This window comes from Marasmius oreades, chromosome 11 (genome assembly GCF_018924745.1).
Source record: "Marasmius oreades isolate 03SP1 chromosome 11, whole genome shotgun sequence".
NCBI lineage: Eukaryota > Fungi > Basidiomycota > Agaricomycetes > Agaricales > Marasmiaceae > Marasmius > Marasmius oreades.
This window is the reverse complement of record NC_057333.1, coordinates 1,260,002-1,280,717: the sequence shown is the minus strand read 5'-3', so window position 1 is coordinate 1,280,717 and position 20,716 is coordinate 1,260,002. Positions and strand designations below refer to the sequence as shown.

General features: G+C 47.5%; 8 protein-coding genes across 8 annotated transcripts; all 8 read right to left on the bottom strand.

Annotated features, from left to right (window-relative positions):
- Positions 1-164: 164 nt before the first annotated feature.
- Positions 165-2,425, bottom strand: E1B28_003238 (uncharacterized protein). Its single transcript, XM_043160208.1, has 6 exons — positions 2,260-2,425; positions 1,956-2,192; positions 1,789-1,905; positions 1,542-1,728; positions 526-1,486; positions 165-476 (listed from the first exon to the last, which is right to left on the bottom strand). Exons 1-5 carry the CDS (start codon positions 2,317-2,319, stop codon positions 1,068-1,070), a joined length of 1,020 nt encoding a protein of 339 aa, XP_043002164.1. The 5' UTR covers positions 2,320-2,425; the 3' UTR covers positions 165-476; positions 526-1,067.
- A 1,480-nt stretch (positions 2,426-3,905) lies between these two features.
- E1B28_003237 (uncharacterized protein) lies at positions 3,906-5,347 on the bottom strand. Its single transcript, XM_043160207.1, has 5 exons — positions 5,162-5,347; positions 4,865-5,101; positions 4,689-4,805; positions 4,448-4,634; positions 3,906-4,397 (listed from the first exon to the last, which is right to left on the bottom strand). The coding sequence occupies exons 1-5, from the start codon at positions 5,219-5,221 to the stop codon at positions 3,979-3,981; spliced, it is 1,020 nt and encodes a 339-aa protein (XP_043002163.1). The 5' UTR covers positions 5,222-5,347; the 3' UTR covers positions 3,906-3,978.
- Positions 5,348-5,710: 363 nt separating this feature from the next.
- On the bottom strand, positions 5,711-7,133 carry E1B28_003236 (uncharacterized protein). Its single transcript, XM_043160206.1, has 7 exons — positions 6,935-7,133; positions 6,755-6,883; positions 6,562-6,697; positions 6,339-6,508; positions 6,200-6,280; positions 6,032-6,146; positions 5,711-5,958 (listed from the first exon to the last, which is right to left on the bottom strand). The coding sequence occupies exons 1-7, from the start codon at positions 7,021-7,023 to the stop codon at positions 5,800-5,802; spliced, it is 879 nt and encodes a 292-aa protein (XP_043002162.1). The 5' UTR covers positions 7,024-7,133; the 3' UTR covers positions 5,711-5,799.
- A 157-nt stretch (positions 7,134-7,290) lies between these two features.
- E1B28_003235 (uncharacterized protein) lies at positions 7,291-8,611 on the bottom strand (the record flags this gene model as incomplete). The annotated part of the gene is made up of 8 exons (XM_043160205.1): positions 7,291-7,424; positions 7,480-7,515; positions 7,586-7,776; positions 7,840-7,927; positions 7,995-8,067; positions 8,127-8,179; positions 8,241-8,489; positions 8,551-8,611. 8 exons carry the CDS (start codon positions 8,609-8,611, stop codon positions 7,291-7,293), a joined length of 885 nt encoding a protein of 294 aa, XP_043002161.1.
- A 50-nt stretch (positions 8,612-8,661) lies between these two features.
- Positions 8,662-10,597, bottom strand: E1B28_003234 (uncharacterized protein). Its single transcript, XM_043160204.1, has 7 exons — positions 10,247-10,597; positions 9,719-10,198; positions 9,516-9,636; positions 9,395-9,456; positions 9,310-9,334; positions 9,036-9,249; positions 8,662-8,973 (listed from the first exon to the last, which is right to left on the bottom strand). The coding sequence occupies exons 1-7, from the start codon at positions 10,298-10,300 to the stop codon at positions 8,949-8,951; spliced, it is 981 nt and encodes a 326-aa protein (XP_043002160.1). The 5' UTR covers positions 10,301-10,597; the 3' UTR covers positions 8,662-8,948.
- A 2,370-nt stretch (positions 10,598-12,967) lies between these two features.
- E1B28_003233 (uncharacterized protein) lies at positions 12,968-13,494 on the bottom strand (the record flags this gene model as incomplete). The annotated part of the gene is made up of 4 exons (XM_043160203.1): positions 12,968-13,009; positions 13,088-13,175; positions 13,236-13,306; positions 13,366-13,494. The coding sequence occupies 4 exons, from the start codon at positions 13,492-13,494 to the stop codon at positions 12,968-12,970; spliced, it is 330 nt and encodes a 109-aa protein (XP_043002159.1).
- Positions 13,495-14,313: 819 nt separating this feature from the next.
- On the bottom strand, positions 14,314-16,562 carry E1B28_003232 (beta-tubulin). Its single transcript, XM_043160202.1, has 10 exons — positions 16,476-16,562; positions 16,292-16,325; positions 16,215-16,230; positions 15,889-16,152; positions 15,751-15,831; positions 15,322-15,699; positions 15,103-15,266; positions 14,767-15,051; positions 14,649-14,713; positions 14,314-14,594 (listed from the first exon to the last, which is right to left on the bottom strand). Exons 2-10 carry the CDS (start codon positions 16,322-16,324, stop codon positions 14,540-14,542), a joined length of 1,341 nt encoding a protein of 446 aa, XP_043002158.1. The 5' UTR covers position 16,325; positions 16,476-16,562; the 3' UTR covers positions 14,314-14,539.
- Positions 16,563-17,293: 731 nt separating this feature from the next.
- On the bottom strand, positions 17,294-20,703 carry E1B28_003231 (uncharacterized protein). Its single transcript, XM_043160201.1, has 17 exons — positions 20,257-20,703; positions 20,095-20,200; positions 19,989-20,044; positions 19,912-19,928; positions 19,799-19,859; positions 19,690-19,749; positions 19,624-19,634; positions 19,475-19,572; positions 19,384-19,425; positions 19,247-19,326; positions 19,112-19,189; positions 18,873-19,049; positions 18,736-18,821; positions 18,487-18,681; positions 18,272-18,437; positions 18,117-18,217; positions 17,294-18,061 (listed from the first exon to the last, which is right to left on the bottom strand). The coding sequence occupies exons 1-17, from the start codon at positions 20,641-20,643 to the stop codon at positions 17,620-17,622; spliced, it is 2,163 nt and encodes a 720-aa protein (XP_043002157.1). The 5' UTR covers positions 20,644-20,703; the 3' UTR covers positions 17,294-17,619.
- Positions 20,704-20,716: the final 13 nt, after the last annotated feature.

Sequence of the window (20,716 nt, the reverse complement as noted above, 5' to 3'; positions counted from 1 at the left end):
GCACCGTGAAGCCGGCATGCCATATGAATTCATCTACGCGTGTAAAGGTGAGTCTGAATCGGAATATCCGTTCGGGAGATTCGAAGGCTTGAAGTGTGCCGAGTCAATGATTGATACCCGTACTTTGAATAGAAAAACTTGAAGCGATCAAGAGATTTTCGGTGGTCGATTAGAAGAAGTTGTAATTGGATGAGTAAATCCTAAAAAAATACTACAATTCCAACTCTTCCTGACGGTCTGGGTCTCATCGATTCTACACGACCTGTGGTTCGAGTGCTCGAGCAATCTGCGGCCGGCGTGGTGTCCCTGCCATCTGAAGCTTGAAATACCGGAAAAGTGAGGGAATATTGAAAACGGGTTCGCGGAGAGTGTGATTTGATTTGACGCCGTTGACCTGAGAAGGAGTCAATAGAGATCTTGTCATGGCATATTGGTGGCACGGTGTTAAATGTTTGGATCGATAACTCGGTGGTGACCTGATTAACGTTCAGCTTGAGGGGAAGAAGAATTAAGAAAATCACTCACTTGGTGAAGGACCAATGTTATTAGCCTTGTACACCGCCCGAATATCCAAACCTACGATTTGTATACTAAAACCATTCGAGACCGCCGTTGCAGCGACGGCGTTCCCTCTTTTCTCGCTCCATCCACCTGTTCGTCCGTCGTCTATTAAGACGTGCAGGCCATGTACAGATTTCTCCGGCCTTCTGACATACACTACACATCAGTTTTTCGCCAGAACATCTTGCTCTTTTCGGCATAAAGCCAATAAATCCGCCTCTTCCTGTACCCCAATTGGGAGAACTGCACTTTCTGTAGCCCCTTGGCCGCTGTCGCTTCAACAGAAGGTTGGGTCGGCGGGGACTGCCCAAAAGAAGCTGGGGGGAAACTTTGGAGTTCACGAGGAGATCAACCGAGGATCATCATGATGGAGGTAGACGAAGAGAAATGAGTGCTGGCCCGTATTAAGTCTTCCGCGCTACAGGTTGTGCAAATCATCAATCAAAACAAGTGAGCATAAGTTATCCTGGTATACACTCCTTATACATTGCATAATCCAAAGCTGGTTATGCAATTCCAGCGGCAACTTCTTTCTTAAACTGTTCAACTAGGGGAACCATTCCGCCCTCGTCGACAACGAAGCCAAGGCTCAGAGGATAGGTGTTGTCAAACCGGGCTGGCCATGAGGATACAATCCTGCGATCGGTAGGATCATCCTTAAACTTGACGAGATTCAACGCTTGCTTTCCTCCAACCTTTTCCAACGCCTCAAGTTCCTCCCGGACCGTGGTGGTGAAACCAGGTAGACAGACGACGCGTGTGTGTTTGAGGAACTTGTCAGCTGGGACGTGTTTGGCAATGACAAAATTTTGGATGGTAACTTTGGGACTGGCAATCCAGAGTGCGAGGTTGAGTTCGGGTGAGTCAAACGAATCGCCAATGGGGCAGACCGCCTCAACACCCTTAAGAGGTTCACGAATGATTCCTTGAAAATGATCAAGTTTTTAACCTTCAGACTGATCGGTCGTGAAGAAACATACCGGAAATGAAGGCTGAGGTGGCAGCAGAAGGGGCCCCGGATCGCACGGTAACGGTAGGCAAACGGATGATACGACCATCGATAAAACCTCGGCGAGAAAACTCGTTCACGAGAAGTTCGGAACTAAGTTTGCCGAATCCATATGCGCCTTCAGGAGTAGCAATCGTGTCAGGCTTGACAACTTCAGGCTGAAAGGAGGATCAAGTCGTCAGGGATCTAAGGTCAAATTAAAGGGAAGATGTACGCACGAGAGGTCCTCCGTAAACAGCAAGCGATGAAGTAAAGATAAATTTGATGGGAGTAGGTCTATTCGCACAGTACTTCCTCGCAGCCTGGAGCAACGCACGAATGGAGTCGATATTGACCTGGAAGAATGATATGGATTAATAAATAATGTCCATGAACGATATCACACCTTCAAGCCGAAGTCAAAATTGTCCTCTGAACCACGGGACATGATGCCGTGTAGGCAGTAGATAGTGTCTGAAACGCCAAACTCCGTGTTGAACAGTTTGTCGATCTCCGCGGGTTCAGTAAGGTCTGCCTTGCAAGTGATAGCCTTGGAATTTGCAGGTGCCTTGGGTTCGACGATATCGGCAAGGATGAGGTGGAGGTTTGGGGTTTTTGAATCCTCAAGAAGAGCATGGGTGAGCTTTGAAAAAAATGGAACGTCAACATTCAACGATTAGCGTGCGGAAACAAATCCAGAGAATACGTACCAGGCCACCAAGCCACCCAGCAGCACCTGTAATCAGAACAACACTCTTGATGGCAGACATCGTTGGAGAAAGAGTGATGAGAACTAGAATGAGTGGGAATTCACATCCTTGCTTTAACCGGAATTTTGAAGGAATTATGCAGCCTGTTCTCCGGGTGGTTGTGTCGGATGTAACGGGTATTTGTCACTGCACGTGAGTAGGAGTGCCGGTCCGGAATGACACGAATGTGCACTTTCTTTTTTTTTTTTTTTTCTGCAGATTTACGTGTTACAAGCCGTCTAGTGCTAAGACACACGGGCGCGCTCGTTAGAGCGCTGCCAGTCCTTCTCCTTCTATTCTACTTTGCCCAAACTGTAGGTGGGCTCCTGGTCTCTTTGTTGTGTAGCTGTTGGTATTGATTTTGTGTGTAGGTGATGTGTCACTATAGGTGGCGTGCCTAACGAAGGCATGACGCGGTCATTGATAAGGTATAAGGCATGAAATGAGAACATGAGAAAGTGGGGTATATGGTGAGGTTAGATCTGGGGATGCGGGTGCGTCGCTGTTGGCGACCGGTTCGAGGTTTTGGTGGTGGAGATCATGGCAACCAACGTGTCCGTGTCAGCCCTCTCCCCGTGGTTCGTCTGTGTGTGTGTCGATGAAGTTTTCCAGTTGGGGTGTGCCTGGTGTATGTCGTGGATGACCGGTTAGTGTGAATGCCCCGGATGCTTCCACAAACTTCCCGAGGGCTGCTATCCCTTTTGGCGTGCCTAAAGAATGTGCACTTTCCCTTCGAAATATCCAATCATTTAATGAAACCTCTTCATGGAAATCATGGCCTGTTGTTGTCAGACACCCAATCGTGAGCTATTTTCTCAGGCATCGCGTTCCCTTGTGATTCTTTTCAATCTTACTATGCCAAGATTTTGAAGAAAGCACGAGTTGGAAGGCTGAAGAAGGCCACGTTCATTGAAACGAATTCCACACAGGCGTTCATTCTCGCTCATCGATGTATTCGGATTCTCTATCATTCGGGTTCTCTATTGGCGGTTGGGCGTTCACAATCACCAGATAAACAACCGTTAGAGTACGTGATTCGGCTCGCAATCTCCAAGGTTCTTAGCCGACGCCCCGGGAAGGCTTCTGACAACCCCATATCGAATAATCGAGCTGTATATGTCAGTCTCATGAATCTCTTCAAACGCGACAAGGTCGAAGGTCTTTTCTCAGTACGAAACATGGAAATGTAAGTTAAAGTGGCGTTCGAGATGTATTTGCTATCAAAATATAGCTTGGATTCCCTCCCTATCATAATTCTGTGTGCCAATTCGCTGCTGAAAGCTGCTCTACATGCTTCATGCTTTCCAGCATCAAGCTGCTAATATGTACGCAACTCTCACGCCTAAGCACAGCTAAGGTGGATAGGTAGGAAAGCTCTTTTCGGCATAAAGCCAATAAAACCTCCTCTTCCTGTACCCCAGTTGGGAGAACTGCACTTTCTGCAGTGCACCTTAGCCGCTATCGCTTCAAGAGAAGGTTGGGTTGGCGGGGACTGTCCAGAAGAAGCTGTGGGAAATTTTGGAGTTCATGAGGAGACTAAGCGAGGATGACGGAGGTAGACGAAGAGAAATGAGTGCTGGCCCGTATTAAGTCTTCCGCGCTACATCGGCATTAGGACCGGGTTGTGCAAAACAAGTGAGCATAAGTTATCCTGGCTACTTATACATTGCACAAAGCTGGCTATGCAATTCCGGCGGCAACGTCTTTCTTGAACTGTTCAACCAGGGGAGCCATTCCGCCCTCGTCGACAACGAAGCCGAGACTCAAAGGATAGGTGTTGTCAAACCGGGCTGGCCATGAAGATACAATCCTGCGGTTGGTGGGGTCATCCTTAAACTTGACGAGATTCAACGCCTGCTTTCCTCCAACCTTCTTCAACACTTCAAGTTCCTCCCGGACCGTGGTGGTGAAACCAGGTAGACAGACGACGCGAGTGTGTTTGAGGAACTTGTCGGCTGAGACGTGCTTAGCAATGACAAAGTTTTTGATGGTGACTTCGGGACTGGCAATCCAGAGTGCGAGGTCGAGTTCGGGTGAGTCAAACGAATCGCCAATGGGGCAGACGGCCTCAATACCCTTGAGAGGTTCACGAATGATTCCTTGAAATCAATCACATTCAGAGGTTTCCCAACTGAACGAAGAAACATACCGGAAATGAAGGTCGAGGTGGCAGCAGAAGGGGCCTTGGGTCGCACGGCAACGGTGGGCAGGCGGATGATACGCCCGTCGATGAAACCTCGACGAGAAAACTCGTTCACGAGAAGTTCAGAACTGAGTTTGCCGAATCCGTATGCGCCTTCAGGAGTAGCAATAGTGTCGGGCTTGACCACTTCAGGCTGAAGTAGGGACAAGCCATCAGGAACGGAAAACTAAGGGGAAGCTGTGCGCACAAGAGATCCACCGTAAACAGCGAGAGATGAAGTAAAGATAAACTTGATGGGAACAGGGTTGTTCGCACCATACTTCCTTGCAGCCTGAAGCATCGCACGAATAGAATCGATGTTGACCTGGAGGTTAGTATGGATCAATAAATATGGCCAAGAACATGTCGTGAACGACATCACACCTTCAAACCGCGGTCAAAGTCGTCCTCTGAACCACGGGACAGGATGCCGTGTAGACAGTAGATAGTGTCTGGAACACCAAACTCCGTGTTGAACAGTTTGTCGATCTCCGCAGGTTCAGTAAGGTCTACCTTAAAGGTGATGGCCTTGGAACCTGCAGGTTCCTTGGGTTCGACGATATCGGCAAGAATGAGGTGAACGTTTGGGGTTTTTGAGTCTTCAATAAGAGCATGAGTGATCTTTGAAAACGTCAACGATTAACGTGCGGACGTGCGGAATTAAGTCAAGAGAACATGTACCAGTCCACCGAGCCAGCCAGCAGCACCAGTAATCAGAACAACACTCTTGACGAGAGACATCGTGAGGTTAGAAAGAGGTAATGAGAACTAGAATAGAAACAAGGAACAGGGACTAAATGAGTGGGAATTAACATCCTTGCTTTATACCGCTTTGAAGGAATTATGCAGCCTGTTTTGGAGGTGGTGACGCCTATAAAAAAACGGCACGTGACCGGGAGCAGTTTTCCATGCCGGTCCGGGTCCGGTATACTGCTCTCTTTTCAGAAACCCTCGCGAATCAGATGGGGGATTTACAAATCTGGTGTCTGCAGCTACTTTTCTTTTGGTGGAGCGTATCGGAGAAGGACATTAGTCCACGAGTCAAACGACAAAGTCGTCTTCTCGTTCCCGCTAAGGGTTGGCCAAGGACTTGTCTACAACTACTCCGGCGTTTTGTTGTCGAATCAGACGAAGCCGGTACATGTTCAGGCAGTTTTCAAGGTAGTATGTTGTCGTTTTTTCGACTGGGAGATCAACGACGCTCAGGTCCTCTGCATAGGATAAAGTGATCGGCGTAGGAATACGGGGTATAGTTCAAAGATTATGTTTTATAGATAACAGAACATCAATTGAAGATGCACATCAACCTGCATGTTCCTCTACGCCTTCCCATCAGACCCGAAGAGCTTGATGAATCTCTCGCAGACAGCGGCAAAGACTTCAGTAGCTTCTTCCACTGCTTCAGGGAAAGGCTTAGACTGCAAACCAGCAGTCAATGCTTTAACGTAGGGATCTCGAGCCCATGAGTTTACGTTGAACTAGAAGGATCGAAGACCAACTCAATCAACAGGCAAATGGGACATCCAACAAAACAAAACAAAAGTACCGTACCTTGCTGACACCGCTCTCGATGCATTCACGGAAGAGCTCATCCGGAAGTTCATCCGTTCCGTGAAGGCAGATGGGAATTCCCTGGCCCTTAAAAGTGGTTCGAAGGTCTCTAAGACTGCAATCGATAAAATGGGATCAGGCATGATCAGCAACAAAGAGCTAACCTACATGTCTTGTCGGAAGTTTGGAGGATTGATATATGATCCATGGAGGTTACCGATGCTAGGTGCAAGGATAATTGCGCCAGTGCTAAAAAGTCATACACGTCAATACTACACCAGAAGAAACCAAGATTTATAGGACGAACCCTTTCATGAACTCGGCTGCCTTCTGCGGGTTGGTGAGCTTCGCGTCCGAAATCATACGGAGGCCAGCTTCGCCCCCTTCTAAGCGACCAAGCTCGACTTCGACCGCGATACCACATTTCCGTGCACGTTCGACGTAAGGGCGAGCGATCGCGATATTCTCTTCATCGGTCTAGGAAAAAACGTTTCGAGGTCCGTGACGCAGGGACGTAGAAAGGTAAGTACCTCCGCATGACTTGCGTCCACCATGATACTGTCAAAGGCAATTCCCTGTTCAGCAAGACTAAGCGCCAATTCGAGATGTTCTGGGTCGGTGGCGTGGTCAAGGTGAACGGCGATTGGGACGGAGGCACCATGAGCACTACGATAAGGTTCGTAAATGAGAACATTCCTCACAAAAAGAACAATGTCGGCGTACGCATTGAGGCAGAACTGGAGGAACGGCCCTTTGCCATAAGCAAGGGTGACTGGGAATAGTTGGAGAAGAGCAGGGCTTCTCAATCTCTCTGCTGCACGAACGAGACCAACAACAGAGTGGGCATCATAACTGGGGATAAGTAATCAGTAATACGCATCTGGCGAAAATCGCGTACGGTACCAAATCTGCGCAAGAATCCCGTAACCGCCCTTTTCAGCCCTTCTGAGGATGTCAAGAGTGCGATTTCCTTCAAATCCGTGAAAGGACATTGTGTTTCGATGAGCGTTGTGGAGGACCAGATGCGAAGAGAGTCGAAAAGAGATATCTAGACATGGTAGTTCACAACGGCTCAAATATGTAAGTCGATTCCTACGGTTCTGGCTATTTTTGGGCCCGGGCCGGACTTCTGCAATCTGGCGTGAAACCTTTTTTCCCACAATGCGACGCGACGCGTTTCAGGAGTCAGATATCATGATTTCTTATGGATATTTACCAATCGCGATGCAATGTATGATGACTTTACAAAAACAATCCTCTCAAACAGCCTCAGTGAATCCAAGGTTACCCCAGCCAGTCCAATTGGGGTGGCAAGCACGGAACGACGACTCTTTCGAGATATCATTGAGCTCCTTAATCTCCTCATCGGTGAGGCCAATAACCTTCAGATTTTCTATCGAAAATAAACGTTGAGAAAGTGCAAAATGAGGATTTGAATTTTAACTCACGAGTGATGCGTTCATTCTTCACAGATTTTGGAAGCACTATTCAAAAAAAAAAAAAGAGCCATGAGTCAAGTCGTAGGTGCCGGGTCCTCGATAAAACTGGACATACCATTGACGTATGGCCTGTTGGCCTGCAAAGAGATCAAAACCGTTCCAGGTCCCACATTGTACTTCTCAGCGATCTTGTTCACCACAGGATTCTTGAGGAGCGGGGAGTTATCAGATCCAAGGGGGGAATAGGCAGTGACAACAATTCCTTTGCTGACGGAGAAATCGACAACCGCTTGTTGCGGGCAGGACCTGACAAGAATTAAGGGGTCAGCTGGTCAGCCTTCTGATGTTTTGCCAAAGAGATTGACGTACGGGTGGAGTTCAATTTGATTGACAGCTGGTACAATCTCAGAATTGGCGAGGAGCCGTTCGAGGAATTCGACAGAGAAGTTGGAAACACCTGAGAATGAATATGTACAAAGTCAAAATCTTGAGTTTCAACAAAAAAATTTCCTGGAGAAACAAACCAATGGCCTTGACTTTGTCTGGATGTGCCTTGTAGAGTTTCTCCATCTCGTGCCAGGTATCAAGCCAGTCAATCTGAAACCGCATACATCCCCGTTATTACTCCCTTTCGTCAGTCGTATTAAATTGCTTACAGATTTATCTGCCTTGTCATTCTTGGTCATAGGGGCAGGCCAGTGCATGAGCCCTAACGAGATTCGAGGTTCATAAAGCCACGCATAACGTCAAACACAAGGAGTAGAACTCACAAAGATCCAAATACGGGGTGTCCAGCTGCTTCAACGAGTGCTCCAAAGCTTCCTTTGGGCGACCCATATCTGGGTTGTTGAGCTTCGTCGTCAAGAAGAAGCTCTCTCGTGGTACGCCAGACGCCTTGATACCCTTCCCAACTTCTGCCTCGTTGCCGTATGCAGTAGCGGTATCAAGGAGTTTGTATCCTATCCGAAGAGCATGTTCAACGGCGTGTTCTACTTCCCCAGGAGCGGATTTCCAGGTTCCTGTAAAATTTTCAGATCAACGATTGGGATAGAATGCGAGGAAATCAAGAAGTCGCCGTACCGAGGCCAACGGTGGGCATCTCAGCACCAGTGTTCAACTTTATGGTCGAGTTGATAGGCATTGTAAATGTAACAGAAAATAGAGTAGTTGGAGGGCAAGAACGAAAAAAATACACTCAGATATAATCGATTCATCTTTGATAAGGAAATTGGCGCCGGCGGCCGCGATTACCAAGAGGCGACCAAGTCTTGTTTATTGCAAATTTGTTGGTGATTGAATCGCAAGGGGGCCGGCCCTCGGGAGCATGGATATGGGCTAGTCGTGCCAAGGTGGGTGAAAATAGAAGAGTCCTGGTATTACAATTAATAGACTGAGAATAAAGATAAGTTGCGATGTAAGGGTAGTATGGAGGAAAAACTCCGGATAAATTAATAAATGTCCATGTGCTGCCTCAAGTATTATACTGGAGACAATTTTCTTTCTCTGCGGAAACAACGGCGTATTATTCAGGATCCCATAAAGGAGGAAAGACTAAGGACACTCACCCGTTCGCATTCCCTAGGAGCTCTTCGAAACGTTCTCTTAATCCCAACAAGGTTGGATCATGTTCATGCCCCGATTCGTGTCCAAAGTCCAGTTTAAAAGCCTCGCATTCGCGAATGAATTGCTCCAGATCCTTCACTCGAGTGATTGACAATTCAGGTTCATTAGATCCTCGAGAACGAGCCAGAAACGATGCAACGAGAGTTGACAATCCACCTGGTGAATGAGATACTCCTTAGCCATCGAAGCAAGAAATTTTGGGTTGACTGGGCGTACCAAGAACAGAAACCGCAACTGAAGTCTATCAGACGCCAAGCTTGTCAGATTCAACAACATTGAAAACGAAAGAATTCAAACACACCTGATGACCCGATGTCACCGCTGAAAGACCAGTTGTCAGAGCTCCCAATAGAACTTGAAGGCCTATAGCAACAGCAGCCATTCAGATGACGGCTCCGACGAAGGTGGATGAATTAAGGCACCAATTGCAATATTCAACGCCAGTCCGGTCATCCTTGCTTTCGTAGAGTACCTGTTTTTCGCATCGATCGCATTCGTCAACGTCGGGTCCAAACGTTCCCCCACTGTTTTCGGTCGAAACGCCTAGCATCGTTGCAAAAAAGAACCAAGTCAGAACAACTTTCGACAAAAGCGAGGGAAGATAGAGAGCAGCGGATTAACTCACCACGTCCTTTGCCTGCGGCACAATCCAATCAATATTAGACCCTCCACGAGAGTTCACCGTATTCATCCTTCCTAGATCAGCCTGTCCTGACGACCTATACTCGTCTGTCGGGCTACCATGAAGAACAGGACTTCCTCTGGATGGTACAGGGGGTAGCGGTGCGGCTTTTCTTCTGAGATCCAACGTGCTATTTCGGCCACCCAACTCCCCATTATCCGCATGTACTTTCTCGTCGCAAGAAATGGCCCGTATTGGGTGTGCAGGGAGGATCGTTGGGGAACTGTGTGTTTTTTCGTCGGATAAAATCGCTCGAACAGGCGGTGCCGGTGTCGGTGTCAACGGGATTGTGAAAGCCTGTGAGATGGGTCGGCTGGATGGATCCGAGGTCGATGTGACTAGAGAAGCTTGCCGGATGGGTCGACTCGGTGATGGATTCGGAGATGAAGGAGGTGCAGCTGGAGCTGAACTCGAACCTGGAGCCTGTACATGTGAGCTTGAAGGAGGTGCAGCTGGAGCTGGCGTATTGACCTGTGGGTTTCCTGAACTGGGTCCTGGTGCGTTTGTATCCCCCGTATGCGACATGGTCACTGGAGAATGGTCGATACGATGTTATTTAACGAGGAGAACCGGAGGCAACACGCGTACTCCAGGAGGCGAGGGGGTACGCAGAAGGCTGTTGAAGGGTCGCATGAACGAAGTTTAACGGTTTTAAGCGCTTCAGTGTATTGAAGCCGATAGCCGATTGGGAAGGAGTGGTGTTGGATCGTGATTCCGTATTCTAACAAACGTGAGAGTAGGAGGACAAGAGCTTTATCGCCGCGTTGCGGCAACTATATCTTGGAATGGATTAAGTAAATTCCTCTCAGTCCTTCAGCTACCATCCTTTCAAGCTGGCTTATTCTTATTTCCTGCGCATCGATCTGCTTTTCAGGCCTTGAAGAGTGAGTGAAAACTCTCAGTAGCTTTACTTGTACCAGAATACTTGAACTGGAATCGCGGTCGGGGGTGGGGTCTTCCGGTCACCACAAAGAGTATCCATCTTTCATCTTTGATATCCATACGGACGTTAGGCAGAGAATAGACTCATACCAGAAATAAAAACAGAAAAACGGTATGAAAAATTTTCAAGTTGATCGTTTTTAGTCATAGACAGTTCCATTCAAGCTGTCTGTCCACCAATCCCGCTTTTTCGCTTCCGTATGTGGTCTCAGAGAAACATATGGGTGTCATGTCAGTACATGGTGAAACGCCAACGTCTGATTGAGAGGTTCCCCGTACTAAACCTCTTGTATATATCTGCGTGAAATGCATTATGCTTCAGCTTCAGGTAGTTGAGTCTGGAGGAACTATGCATTAACGGAAAGACAAGTAACATCGTAGATCATGGGCGCGTGATGAGTATCATTAATACGTCGTTAACTCGGCTAATGCGGTATATAAGAAGTCGAAGGACAGCATCCGGGTCCCAGAGAGTTGCGTCGATTGTCCCTAGAACCCTCTCCTAGACAGCTGCTCCATCTGCATGTGCGTCCCGGCTACATCGTACGAAAGCAAATTCCAGATATCAGCGGTTAGGACCGAATAGATGCACCCTCCAACTCACCGACTACAACATCCACATGTGAGGAAGTTACAAATGCAAACCAGAACGTCCGTAATAGCTGCATGCGCAGAAAGATACCCAGCATGAGTAGATTAACGAGGAACGAAAGACCTTGACAGCCACTCACTGGTGACAATGCACTCCAGTATTCCTGCGATAAACGATATTATAGCAAGAATGGTAGCCCCAATACATGCGAAGATGCCTACAGCTCATTTCAGTGACGAGAAAGCGCCGAGTTGGAACCGATATTACCAGCAAAGCATGATGCGATGCACCTAAAATTAAGTGAGTTCGAATCCCATCCCGAGTGAAGATTCAGGAAACTGACCCCATGGAAGGCGATAGAGATGCAGGTCGAGTGTTGCCCTGTTGGTTACCTTTTGGTTGCCAACAGTTACGAACGTCGGCCTTCATGGAATGACGTCATACATCGCTTATTACTGGCGGAACAGAGGATTGCGATTGGAACTGAACAGCGATACCTGCGTAGAACTGGGGACCAACGTATGCCGATGAATATGAGCGTCAGTAGAGGGCGATATTCGCCTACATCGTGCGATGTCCAGCAGGCCGTGAAGCTTGAAGTTAGAAGTCCGGAAATGAAGCAGGACAGCGTGTAGGAGACGTTCTAGCACGATTGAGCGTCAGAACTTCAAGTTCGCAGTCTTCCATTCCAAACGGTATGTCACCGTTAAAGTTTTGTACACATTCACATTCCGGTGGGACATGTGGGGACTGTGCATTGAAGGCCTTGATCGAATAAAACCTTCAACCTGTCACAGCTGAAGGGCTTTCGGATCTCACGACCACCATTCAATCTTCCAAATCTCGGATGCCGATTTACTACGTCCCATTGAAAGCTGGGGTACCGATTGTTCCTGGTTTCAACGACAGAAAAGGACTACACAAGTAGACTTGCAAGTCTCGGTCCTTGATGTGCTGCGGCGTAAAATACATTTTTAACGAGAGCCTAAAAGGTGACTGAGCCGAAGTTGAAACGATCTTGTAATAAACATTTACACCGCATTAGAATCAATATATTTACGGGGATTAGCGAACATTCGATCTCGCAGAAGGTGGAACAATCTTCATTATATTCGTCTGGAAAAGAGTATAAGGAGCCTGGTAGTGAGAGAGGTCGATGGATGGCTGAAAGACACTGACCTCCGCGGCGATCACGAGGCCATTGTGCCGGGCGCACGCGTTGCGCACCGCAGCGAAAATTCTGCCATTCCTTGAAGCGTATGAAGGTCCTAACATTGTGTTTCTTAGCCTCTAAAATACTAAAGCTGAAATACTACACTGCACCTGGGCGATTCAAGTATCCCCTCCCCAAAAGGACATTATGATGAGACAGTAGTATCCTGAAATCCCTGAAACTGATCCGGGACGATTGCGGGACGATGACCAAAAGGTTCGATATCTTGAACCTCAACGGTTCAGCTCACATGCAGTAGTAAGGATCGATCAATTACTAGGTATTGGTCTCCATCACTAGCATATAGTAAAGATTTTCAACCAAGATCGTCAAACCATCTTTACAGCCTAACCATGTCCATAAACCAGTAAAAAAAACATGCGTGCACTCATGCTTTCCCCCCAACCCACGACCACAAGTAAGGCGTTAAAAAATGAACAGGATCTTAAAGACTGATGTTGTTGCAGCCAAGGGCGACGACGCCCTTCTGTAAAAAGAAAGAAGCAAAAACACACGCGAAATCATCAGATTGTATGGCACTGGAGGGTGAGAAATCATCACTCACAAAGCCGTTGTTCTCGCAGCAGACGGTTTGAGCATTGCATTTGTTCGAGGCGCCTCCAAGGACAGAGATGGGGCTGCAAGTGATACCACTGTCGACCAATAATAAGTATAGGAAACAAAACAGACAACGAAGACGGCGAATAACATACACTTGGGTGGTAACAGGGCCAACAATGGCACCTACAAGGCCAAGAAGGCCAGCAGCAAGGGGGGTGTCAGACTAACGACCGCGGACAAGTTAGCGACGAAACGAGCTGAGAAAAACCAGAGACGACTGACGGATTGAACCGAGTTGCAGCACTGGACTGGGCCAGTCGAGCAAACGGAGGAGTCACCACCGGGGACGGGGCTGGCGACAGCAATGATAACAGAGGTCAAGAGGGTAACAGCAGCGACGCGGGAGAACATGACGACGGATGGTTTTAAAGAGAGTGTAAAGGTTTGCAAAAGAGAGGAAGGTTTGATTAATAGTGAACTAAGTTCGACTGAGGAAAATTTAGCTGAATATCCTTCTTTTTATACGGAATCGACTGGTCCGTGCGCAGTCTCTAGACGCGCCATCGATTCCAAGTCTACGAAATCCCGTCGAGTGGGAATATTACAGAAAAAGAATAAATAAGCGGCCAAAAGAAGCGTGAATCGGTAGCGTCGAATGCATACCTTATGTTGTGTTCTTCTACACTGAATAGTATCAGTCATCAAAACAACAGCCGCTGTGCCAGGTAAAGAAGTAGAGCCTAGTAACGACGACTGAATGCCGAAAGCCTCATGCATGTAGTAAAGGGTGAAAAATCGTCGTTCATGATGCGGGAACAGCCGCTCCGGGCTAAGACTGTAAGACAACGACTATGAGGCAGATACAATTAGTCATGATATCAAAATCTTAGAAGAGGAGAGCTCGTAACATACCTGACATATCAAAGGGTATGTAGAACTTTTGTTCTAATAGCTTCTAGTCAGAAGTGATCATGAATCCTCCGTAAAGCGCCAAAGGTAACCCTTGGACCTTAGTGTTTTTTGCGAGCGGTATTCATTTTCTTGCCGTATTACGCTTCTGCGGAACATATATACGACAGATCTACAGCCAAAAATAAAGACATCAGAATAGATCTGAAATGTTCGAGAGATCCCGCAGTTTGAACGCACCGAGACTTGCCCCAAGCACATAGTATTTAGATTTAGATTTCACACGATCTAGAAGGTTTCTTGAAAAAGCTGTCGACAGTTTGCACCGGAAAAGATGATGTATTGGATTGACCACCAATGTTTAGGGCTTAAATCCACAAAAAACGTGACAACTGTAAGATTCATGAAGGGGTACAATGAAAACGATGATAATGTAGAATGCTAAAAGAGACCAAAGCAGAAGACGTCGAAGAAAGACGAGTGGACCACTCATGAGTAGGTATATATGAGGGGAATCAAGTTTTTAAAAGACATCCTTGAAAGACCTTTACGATTCCTCTTCAGGAGGGACTTCCTCCTCGTACTCCCCTTCCTCCTCAGCACTAATGCACAAAACTCAGTTATTGAATGGACGAAAGATCTAAAATATTACGTACGTCGCGTCCTGGTATTGCTGATACTCCGCCACCAGATCTTGCATATTGGACTCGGCTTCGGTGAACTGGTGACACATGTAAAATTACGTCACATCATAAGATCAAAGTAAACTCTTACCTCCATCTCATCCATACCCTCTTGAGTGTACCAATGCAAGAACGCTTTTCGCTTGAACATGGCAGTGAATTGATCACTGACACGTTTGAAGAGTTCTTGGATGGCTGTCGAGTTACCGAGGAAAGTGACGGCCATCTTGATCCCCCGAGGAGGGATGTCACACTGAGCAGTCAAGACGTTGTTAGGAATCCACTCTACGAAGTAGGCCGAGTTCTTGTTCTGAACGTTTTGCATCTGTTCCTCGACCTCCTTCATGGATACCTTTCCTCGGAAGACAGCCGCAACCTTGGAATAGAACGTTAGACACATGACAAAAAAAGTGTAACAGCGACTTACAGTGAGGTAACGACCGTGTCTGGGATCGGAGGCAGCCATCATGTTCTTCGCGTCGAACATTTGTTGTGTCAGCTCTGAAACACTGACAGAACGGTACTGCGCACTGCCACGGGCCGTGAGAGGAGCGAAACCGGTCATGAAGAAGTGGAGACGGGGGAAAGGAACTAGAAAAAAGACTGAGATATGGGCCCATAATGAATGCTATCAGAAGACACAGACCGAGATTGACAGCCAACTTTCTCAAGTCAGAGTTGAGTTGACCAGGGAATCGAAGACAGGTCGTAATGCCAGACATAACTATCGAGACCAAGTGGTTCAAGTCACCATAGGTAGGGGTGGACAGTTTGAGGGTTCGGAAACAGATGTCATACAAAGCTTCATTATCAATGCAGAACGTCTCGTCAGAGTTCTCGACGAGTTGATGAACGGAGAGGGTGGCATTGTATGGCTCAACGACAGTGTCAGAGACCTTGGGCGAGGGCACGACAGAGTACGTGCACATCATTCTGTCGGGGTACTCCTCACGAATCTTCGAGATCAAAAGAGTTCCCATACCAGCACCGGTACCACCACCAAGAGAGTGTGTGATTTGGAAACCTTGTTGACTTTCGTAAGACACAAGCAGCCGAAGAACAAACATGGCATTACCTTGCAAGCAATCTGTGTTCTCAGCCTCCTTACGCACGACGTCAAGTACGGAGTCCACCAGCTCCGCCCCTTCAGTGTAATCTAGGCATCATGAAATAAGATGACAGCTCATCTTAGTCTGAACAAAAGAAGACGCACGCCCTTTGGCCCAGTTGTTACCGGCACCACTTTGTCCGAAGACAAAGTTATCTGGACGGAAAAGACCACCCAATGGTCCGGAGCGGACAGAGTCCATAGTACCAGGCTCTAGGTCGATTAGAACAGCACGGGGAACGTATTTGTTGGAGCCAGTCTCCGTGTAGTACACGGAAATACGTTCGAGTTGGAGATCGTTGTTGCCTTTGTAAAGACCGTCCCGTTCGATTCCATGCTCATCAGAGACGACTTCCCAGAACTTGGCACCTAAAGAGAAAGGCAGGCACGTTATTTGACAGAGAACGAGGTCTGAAAACAGAGATGCTAACCAATTTGGTTACCACACTGGGATTGAGAAAAATGTCAATGAATGCCGAGGTAAGCTATCATAGAGACAAGAACACACCTGGCCGGTTTGGAGATGAACAATTTCACGCATGCTAGAAGCACAAATAAATTAGCCTTTGATGTTTCAGCGAGAAAGTGGTACGAGAAAAACGCGGGACTGAAGCGCGGTTTGAAAGCGATGTAGCACACGGATGGCTTCGATACGCGCTTCGAATTATAGATAGAAGTATACGAGCACATACCTTGAAGATGGGGAAGGATAAAGGAAGGATTCGTCGTCGTCGTCGCGCGGGCGAACAAGAATGGGACGTAAAATGATTGTCTACACCCCACAAAAATTTCAAACTCCGGTTCACACTCAGAGATAGCTCATGTCACGGACATGGACAACACGTTGCTTCGCGTACTCGCCTGCTCACGCGAATTCCGTCCTTTTGGGACTTACTTGCAGCTGTAGCGCTGAAGCCGAAGCTACTTTGGTTTCCCCCACCGTAGAAACTAGTCTCGACACCAATTACAATGCGCTAATTGCCAACTTGTGCCAAAGCTGGCCATCACGGATCCCCACCAATGGCTCTATTTGAACGAACGTTCGGCAAGTGAATGTCCTAATTGATTCATCCATCGGGCTTGAAAGCTTGAACGATTGAGCTCCGGTACTTCGATTCCATCCTCGTTACTGCAAAATTTGCTAACGAGTTCTCTGGAAATTAAGAGGTACATTCTGCTCGTCGTGTCTTTAATTCGGGACGGCTTGAATCTGTTCGGCCAAATATGACAACCTTCACTGCATGCCTTAGAACACTCACGGCAAGCCTTAGGGGGACTCCTTTCGGTCGGTATCAAGTCCCATACTAAGGACTTGGTTCGAGCATTGTCCAAGACGGAATCTAAGCTGTGAATAGTCTTAGTTCCACCTGGGGGAGGCCGGACCCTTCGACTGATAGAATTCGGGAAATCGGAGTAGATACTCAAAGGACTTAAGAGGACTTTGAGTCCTCGACAATAACACTCTGGTCAAGTCCAATCATCGGTGCACGTCACTCAAGGCCCGGATATACCGCTAGGAAGCATCTGGAACCTGGATCTGAGAACAGAGTAGACCGTAATCCTACTTATAAAGGGTCGTACTCCCGTCTCTCTACAATCATCCCGATCTTCACCAGTTCCACCTGGACCCCAATCTTGACTTTCAATATGAATGAAAATCGAGGTAACACGAAGTTGCCGGACGTTTCATGAGTGAATGTGTGATAAAGTGTCCTACCGACATAATCGTCAATGATCTTCTACATAAATGTATGGTGGATACAAAATAAAATATAAGCATGCGTCGACAAGACTCAAACACAAAGCAAGCGTTTGAGAAAGATGTCCATTTAAGGCTCAATGTTCGGGATCGTACGGAGTCTTGTACGATGCCTTCCAGGGAGGATACCCACTCGCAGCATCAAAAGCAACCTGTGATGAAGACAATGGTTCCTCGTAGGTCTTAGATTTCCCCAGAAGAGACTGCATAGATTCATCCCTATCCTTCTTCATCTTCGCCATAGACGGGCGCAGTTCATCCGCAACCAACGCACCAGTCCTCCTGTCCAAACGGAACCTGAGATTGCTCAACTTCGCGCGGAGTGTCTCTTCGTTATCATAAGGCATGAGGAGCTGTCCGAATCCAGAATGGGAGGACAACGCCATGACTGCGGCCATCGTACTCGGGGGAGCGGCCAAAAACAACCGCTTTCGTTGACGCCGGTGGAGGAGTTGCACGAACAAACCCAAGAAGCCGATGAGCATCATGAAGATTGCCAATGTATGTCCGGGGATAGGGCTGTAACGAAAGATGTCAAAGAAGGGATTGTTCTTGGTTCACGGTACAACCTCACTTTATCACGAGCCTCGGAAGGAGCGAGACCATAAGTGCGGGTAAAGAAGTGTTATCGTCCACGAAATAGATGGATTTCGCCGATAGTGACAGGTGCTGAGTCTTTACGATCGTGTAAGCCGCCATTAACAACAGACTGACTCGCGCGAGACCTACATAGAGTTTCGTTGTCGTATCGAGAAATCCATTTGGTTGGTCAAATGCGGTTTGGAGACCACCTTCCTGCTTCGATAAAGCACGAAGTATAGCTCCGGGAATGGCCGAGTTTGCTGCAACTCCCCGAGCATTGATAAAGGGATTGTCCGTGGGCGGGAACAGCAGTCTTTGGTAAAGGTAAGGGTCGGGAATAACAGAGAAAACTCGATACTTACCCGTTGAAAGCTTTCCCCGCTAATTCGCCTCCCGTGACATCATTTGGAGAGTCGTAGTCGTCAATTCCAGTGACATTAATCAGAGAACCAGTATTTAAGCTGGCGGTCGCTTTTACTCTGAATGCCTTTATGGTCGGTTGACAGAATATTGTCTTGGCTTCGGGTGTATCGTCTCGGTCATTTTTGTGGAAAAACCTGAAGAAAAACATTGAAAGCTGAATGACTAACCTAGTCAGAACTTGAACGTACCAGAACATGACCGGTGTGAATGTGACATTGAGGTTGGGATCAGAATTACAGCCGGTATCAACAACTCCATATTGTTGCGCCGCAAGCTGAAGTGTTGTATGAGCGCCGATACAAGATAGTGAGAAGTCAAACCTTACCAAAGGGTTGAACGTCACATTTACCTTGCAGTCTTGACTAGATGTGGATAATATGGTGAAGCTCGGAGAGAGGGACGGCGTGACCTGTACATCCTTTGGCACGGTGCACTGTGTTTTCGTTTGGATGCCGGTCGTATTAGTAATCATCGTTCCATTCAAAAAGCTACTATTCGGAAACTGGAATTCGAAATCGATGAGTATAGCGTGTACTCTGTAAACTGTCGTAAGCCTGTACTCACTTGGAACTCGGCAGTCACCCAGCCTCCCAGAATGAAAGGCGGGTCTGGGAGGCCATTGTAGACAGCGGCTTCCACGAACTACAAAGAGAAAGGGATTGTATTTAAGGCCTTCTAGAAAAGGAGCGAGACACTTACCCCCGCCGAAGATACGAAAGCATTCAGTTCTGCTATGTCATTAGATAGTCCGATACGTTTAGTGCTTGTGATGTTCGCGCCTGGACGCGTGTCATTTTAGTTGAGAAACATCGCCATCTGCAATGCACGAGACTCACTTTCAGGTTGCCCTCTTTGTTGCAGTTGGAATATCGACCCAGCTACGGCAAGTAGGTGAATCATAGTAAGTTTATTTCACGTGCCACGCACCTAGGGGCTGCAAAGTATAGCTGAGTAACGCCAACGAAACAGACCAAAACACGACATGATGTTTGAGCCTCAGTGAGTTGATCATCGCACCAGCGGTACTAGTTGGATATAGATGAGGCCATGCCGCTAAAAAGGATGGATGGACCTACCCTACAGCGATCTGAAAGCGAAAGTTAAACAGTCAGAACGGCTTCAAAAACAATGGTTCGACCTACGTAGTCGTGAAGAAGTGTTTCATCTGCCGTAGCATTTCCCCTCGAAAGAACAACATAAGGCTGTAACTGTCAGTTTCGATAGCATTTTGTGAAAGGTGAACCCACATACATGGTAATGCCTCACATACCAGTCCAACTCCCTCCAAAGAATCGAAACGGGCATAATCAAGCTGAACTCAACTCGTGAGTAACGAAAGATGGGTACAGTTAGTCGTTACACACACTGTGGGGACGAATGCCTGTAGTGCGATATAGACGTTCAGATATCACTGGCGAAGCGTGGTGTCGGAGATTCTCACCAAAAGAAACTGGGCCGATGCAAACCCAAGTGCGTTATCCCTAGGCACAGCGAATCCTACAGCCGTAATGAGGATAGGTTCACGCCGAATATATCGTTCGACGCACCATTATTTCTTGCCGAAAGCGCTAGACCAACTTCTAGCGCAACCCCAAAGAGAAACATCGATATTGGCACTCCGACGATGATCGGCAAACGCAGTGAAAGAGGGTGCTGGTCGTGAATTCAGTCTAAGATTCATTTGCATGATAAAGATCGTGAATACACACAAACTTGTGCGTCTTGTTGTCCATAATCGAGGGAATAAGATGTGTCGAGTCCCGGGCAGAAATATCAGCCATACTATACCGCTCGCTTTCACGGTTGAGATGTGTCGAATCTTGAGCAGGAATGCCAGCCGTGCTATACCGCTCGCTTTCGCGGTTGAGATGTGTCGAATCTCGAGCAGGAATGCTAGTCGTGCTATAGGACTTGTTTCCACCATTGAGATGTGGATATGTCGAATCTCGAGGAGAGATACCATGTCGTTCGTGTCCATGATTGGATTCCACAAGGGTAACGGCGGGTGATGTTAAGAAGTGGTCTGAGTTAGGCGAACCATCGCGCTTTGATAACGAGTCGGACAGTGAGCGCAGATCTGTGGATGATGAGGCCATAACTAGCGGAAAGGACTGTCCCGCAGTCAGAGGTGAACGTCAAGGTCGTAAGGAAACAAAGGGCAAGTTGCTT

Bases quoted from the DNA above. Each gene is read 5' to 3' on its own strand.
- E1B28_003238 (XM_043160208.1), bottom strand. From the start codon at position 2,319: ATGTCTGCCATCAAGAGTGTTGTTCTGATTACAGGTGCTGCTGGGTGG. The intron at 2,193-2,259 runs GTACGTATTCTC...TTTTTTTCAAAG, and splicing joins CTGGGTGGCTTGGTGGCCTG to CTCACCCATGCTCTTCTTGA. The intron at 1,487-1,541 runs GTATGTTTCTTC...ATCATTTTCAAG, and splicing joins CACCTCAGCCTTCATTTCCG to GAATCATTCGTGAACCTCTT.
- E1B28_003237 (XM_043160207.1), bottom strand. From the start codon at position 5,221: ATGTCTCTCGTCAAGAGTGTTGTTCTGATTACTGGTGCTGCTGGCTGG. The intron at 4,806-4,864 runs GTGTGATGTCGT...ACTAACCTCCAG, and splicing joins ACTTTGACCGCGGTTTGAAG to GTCAACATCGATTCTATTCG. The intron at 4,635-4,688 runs GTGCGCACAGCT...TCCCTACTTCAG, and splicing joins CTGTTTACGGTGGATCTCTT to CCTGAAGTGGTCAAGCCCGA.
- E1B28_003236 (XM_043160206.1), bottom strand. From the start codon at position 7,023: ATGTCCTTTCACGGATTTGAAGGAAATCGCACTCTTGACATCCTCAGA. The intron at 6,698-6,754 runs GTACGCCGACAT...ACCTTATCGTAG, and splicing joins CTCCAGTTCTGCCTCAATGC to TGCTCATGGTGCCTCCGTCC. The intron at 6,281-6,338 runs GTTCGTCCTATA...ATGACTTTTTAG, and splicing joins GCAGCCGAGTTCATGAAAGG to CACTGGCGCAATTATCCTTG.
- E1B28_003234 (XM_043160204.1), bottom strand. From the start codon at position 10,300: ATGTCGCATACGGGGGATACAAACGCACCAGGACCCAGTTCAGGAAAC. The intron at 9,457-9,515 runs GTGCCTTAATTC...CTGTTGCTATAG, and splicing joins GGCGTTGAATATTGCAATTG to GCCTTCAAGTTCTATTGGGA. The intron at 9,335-9,394 runs GTGTGTTTGAAT...GGCGTCTGATAG, and splicing joins CGGTGACATCGGGTCATCAG to ACTTCAGTTGCGGTTTCTGT.
- E1B28_003232 (XM_043160202.1), bottom strand. From the start codon at position 16,324: ATGCGTGAAATTGTTCATCTCCAAACCGGCCAG. The intron at 15,052-15,102 runs GTAAGTCGCTGT...TTCTATTCCAAG, and splicing joins GACACGGTCGTTACCTCACT to GTTGCGGCTGTCTTCCGAGG. The intron at 14,595-14,648 runs GTACGTAATATT...TTTGTGCATTAG, and splicing joins CAGCAATACCAGGACGCGAC to TGCTGAGGAGGAAGGGGAGT.
- E1B28_003231 (XM_043160201.1), bottom strand. From the start codon at position 20,643: ATGGCCTCATCATCCACAGATCTGCGCTCACTGTCCGACTCGTTATCA. The intron at 20,045-20,094 runs GTGCGTCGAACG...TTACGGCTGTAG, and splicing joins GCTTTCGGCAAGAAATAATG to GATTCGCTGTGCCTAGGGAT. The intron at 19,050-19,111 runs GTGAGTACAGGC...TTCGAATTCCAG, and splicing joins GGGTGACTGCCGAGTTCCAA to TTTCCGAATAGTAGCTTTTT.